This window comes from Sinocyclocheilus grahami, unplaced genomic scaffold (assembly GCF_001515645.1).
Source record: "Sinocyclocheilus grahami isolate Dianchi unplaced genomic scaffold, SAMN03320097.WGS_v1.1 scaffold96.1, whole genome shotgun sequence".
Taxonomy (NCBI): Eukaryota; Metazoa; Chordata; class Actinopteri; order Cypriniformes; family Cyprinidae; genus Sinocyclocheilus; species Sinocyclocheilus grahami.
In genome coordinates, this window is record NW_015505275.1 from 1065889 (window position 1) to 1070179 (window position 4291).

The 4291-nt window shown below is 34.4% G+C and overlaps 1 protein-coding gene across 1 annotated transcript in view; it reads left to right on the plus strand.

Annotated features, from left to right (window-relative positions):
• The window catches only part of LOC107587764 (NADP-dependent malic enzyme-like), a 98696-nt gene that overhangs the window by 33150 nt on the left and 61255 nt on the right, over positions 1–4291 (plus strand). The window contains exon 3 of the mRNA XM_016275666.1: positions 1457–1606. Within this exon, the coding sequence (XP_016131152.1) occupies positions 1457–1606 (150 nt within the window). The remainder of the gene's footprint in view (positions 1–1456; positions 1607–4291) is intronic.

The window sequence follows — 4291 nt, forward strand, 5'->3', positions numbered from 1 at the left end:
TATATATATATATATATATATATATATATATATATATATATATATTCATTCATTAGAATATATACTGTATATATATATAATACTGTACTTTATAATACTATATAATGCTAAATGTGTATATGAAATATGTTGAGTTGACTACAATAAGTACACCATACAAAACAAAATTAAAGACAAACAAGCTTGGGTGTTTCATTAAAGACAGAGGAAGCTGTTTAGTCTGTTTTTCTCTGACATTGTGACAGTAGCCAACCTAATAATAATAATGCTAATGCTAAATGAAATCCTTTATAGTTAAAAAAAACGATGACTATTTTGGTGTCCAAGAAGGGGTATGTCAGAATGATTTCTTTAGCATTTAGTGTATTATTAGTCTCTTTCATTCTGTCTCACACATTTTCTCCTCAGTCCTCATATTTTCTGTTTCTGTATACACTTTTGTCACACTCTTGTGGACGTGGGCATGTCTGTTCCTCCTGTTCCTGATGGTGTCACACCAGCTGAATTGTGACGGCTCAAATACGGGTTGGAGATGTCACGCTTACTGACTGTTGTTGGTGGTAAAAATTTGCCTCTTTTCTTCCATAATCACAGATTAAGAATTAAATGGGTCTGACTGATTAAACCAATTCATCTGACGTTCACTCCGATTCCCTGTCACATATTGTATTCAAAAGCCCCATTTTGGCAGCAAACTTTAACATTAAATTTAACAGTCTACTCATCAGTCTTTGCAAACATAGTCTGTGATGCCAACTTTAAATGGTTGGGTAGGTTTACATAAACCTCCCTTAAAGGGATATTTCACCCAAAACTCCATCCTAGTCCACCTCAAGCCGTCCTAGGTGTAGATGACTTTTGTCTTTCAAACAAATACAATCGGAGTTATGTTTAAAAATGTCCTGGTTCTTCCAAGCTTTATAAATGCAGTGAATAGGGGACACGATTTTGAAGCACAAAAAAGTGCGTCCATCCATCCATCATAAAGAGTGCTCCACACGGCTCTGGGGGGTTAATAAAGGCCTTCTGAAGTGAGGCAATGCGTTTGTGTAAGAAAAATATCCATGTTTAAAACTTTAATAACCACAATCTCAGACTTCCGCTAACTGTCATACACGCATTGTGAGTGGACCAAAGGAAAAACAGTCTCCTTTTGGCTTATATCGAAATCCAGGATATTTTTTAATGTCTCCGATTGTATTCGTCTGAAAGAAGAATGTCATATACACCTAGGATAGCTTGAGGGTGATTTAATTATGGGGTAATTTTCATTTTTGCGTGATCTATCCCTTTAAATGTAGAGCATTATAATCCCAGAAAGTCCTGAAAACCCAGAAGCTACTCTCCAAACCTTGTGTCTGTCCTGCTTTCTAGCTTTTTTCCTTGCATTTGCTGAACATTGTTATAAAATGTCCTTTAGTGCATTTTGACGTGTTTATGTTCTACTTTCTTACAGATACGTCTTTCTGATGGGCCTTCAGGACCGTAATGAGAAGCTGTTTTACCGAGTCTTGACCTCAGACATAGAGAGATTCATGCCCATTGTGTACACGCCTACAGTTGGCCTAGCGTGCCAGCAGTACGGCCTTACCTTCAGGAGACCTAGGTAAGAGACTGCTGAACATAATTTAATTTGTTTTTATAGTTAAGTTCTTTCTCCTTCAACACGGTCCTTAAGCAAACACATCCATCCGACTGACAGATTTTCTTTCAGCTCTTGGCATTGTTTCTCTGCTTTTTGAATTGTTCTACAAATCGTTGAATATCTCGCCTCCAGGCAAACGAAACTGAACGCCTCTGGAAAGTTTAAACATCTGCCTGGAGAGTTGAATATACATCCTGTCATTACAGAAATCTATTGTATTATGGAATTTGGAGACTGTGCTGTCAGATTTTTTTGACTCCTTGAAGTTTATGCCAGTATAAATAAGCATAACCTTTAGTTCATTGATGAGCTGGGCATATGTTGTGAGATTGTAATCATTCTCGGCTTCCTTTGCTGGTTCAACTTGTGATTAGCAGCCATTATCACCCATTTTATCTATCAAATTATGCCTCTTTTTTTCCTTAATGCTCTACTTTGTGGAGTGAGTTAGGTCTGGACATGATCAAAAAAAAGAATGCGTTTCAAGTCTTTTCATTGTTTTCAGTGATTCATTTTGAGGGATTTCCTAGGATCCTCAAATGAGGGGAAATTTTAGAGCATTCCACACCCTCAACGTTACACAAGAGCCTTCCACAATCTCCCTGAATGCAAAGTATTTGGAAAGAATGCCTAGCAGGCTCATTACTTCTGATTTTGTGATATAGGACAGTGGTTCTTAACTGGTGGATTGCAACCCAAAAATGTGCCCCAAGTCTGTTCTGATAGGGTGGAAGGACAGCAGGGGAAAAACTAGGTAAATGCAACTAACCATATAATTGTGCATTGTTAGGATAGCGGGATGAATAGAAGTAAAATGAAGGAGAAAAGATTTCCATATCTTTTGTTGATGACTGTGTGTCCAATCAAACTACTGTGTTTTTGGTGCCAATTCATCATTCACTTGATAATATTACTAATATTTCTTAGTTTGTTTCGCATGTTAAAAAGATGAACATTCCAAAAATGAATATTCTGTTAATCTGTCGTCATTTACTCACCCTTGTTGTCCCAAACCTTTACTTTGCACACATATATATATGCTGTTACACAGCATTTGAACTGTATTTATGAAAATCATTTTTAAGTTTAAGAACTGTTTCAACATTGCATCAACTACTGATGAACACATTCATTTTTATTTGAATGATCACTCAGTAGGTTATTGAACCATGTACTACTGTGTCTTTGGAAGGCTTTTGTCTTTGTCTTTGTCTTTGTCTTTGTCTCAAACACATTAAAATGCACAAATTCACATTATTATTATTTTTTTCTTTGTAATGCATGGATTCCTGAACTTTTTTGTCATCTGAACCTCTTTCAACTAATATCTTAAGTACCCCTGAGACTTTAAAATAAATATTTTAATAATTAAGTACAGCATTTGCATGTTCACGGTTCTCTGACATTGCTTAATGGTCACGTGACCTGCAGGTAAACATAAAATATTTAGTCTTTTTTTAGTAAGTGTTTCGTTTTGATTGTTGCTACTTTAAAATTATTTATTTTGATTTTACATTTTTATGATTTAATTAATTATTAGCTTTTCATTAAACTTACAAACCCACTGCAGTTCCTTTACAAACCCCAGTTTGGGAAACCTTGACATAATGTAACGTTTAATGCACGTTGGCCTGGTTTCACAGACAGGGCTTAGACTAAACCAGGATTAGGCTATAGTTCAATTAGGATATTTAAGTAATTTTTTTATAAATGTGCCTTACAACAAACACATTAAAATGCACAAATTCACATTATTATTATTTTTTTCTTTGTAATGCATGGATTCCTGAACTTTTTTGTCATCTGAACCTCTTTCAGCTAATATCTTAAGTACCCCTGAGACTTTAAAATAAATATTTTAATAATTAAGTACAGCATTTACATGTTCACGGTTCTCTGACATTGCTTAATGGTCACGTGACCTGCAGGTAAACATAAAATATTTCGTCTTTTTTTAGTAAGTGTTTCGTTTTGATTGTTGCTACTTTAAAATTATTTATTTTGATTTTACATTTTTATGATTTAATTAATTATTAGCTTTTCATTAAACTTACAAACCCACTGCAGTTCCTTTACAAACCCCAGTTTGGGAAACCTTGACATAATGTAACGTTTAATGCACGTTGGCCTGGTTTCACAGACAGGGCTTAGACTAAACCAGGATTAGGCTATAGTTCAATTAGGATATTTAAGTAATTTTTTTATAAATGTGCCTTACAAAAAAACATTACTGGTGTCCCTCTTGGGACAAAACAAAGGCATTGATATATTTTAAGATCAATCAGTGCAAGTTTCTTTCAGTTGAAACAGCTCAAACTGTTAGTCTGGGACTAGGCTTAAGCCTATTGTCTTACTTAAATTAATGTGATAAACGAGTTAGATCTAAAAGTAATCAGAAAATAGTCTGATTATACAGTATTACATAAAAATGTGTAATGTAATGGATTACGTTACTAATTACAATTTTTGTCATGTAATTTGGAATCAGTAATGGATTACAATTTGTAAGTAATCTACCCAGCTCTGTGTGTGTGTGTGTGTGTATATATATATATACAGTGGGTACGGAAAGTATTCAGACCCCCTTAAATTTTTCACTCTTTGTTATATTGCAGCCATTTGCTAAAATCATTTAAGTTCATTTTT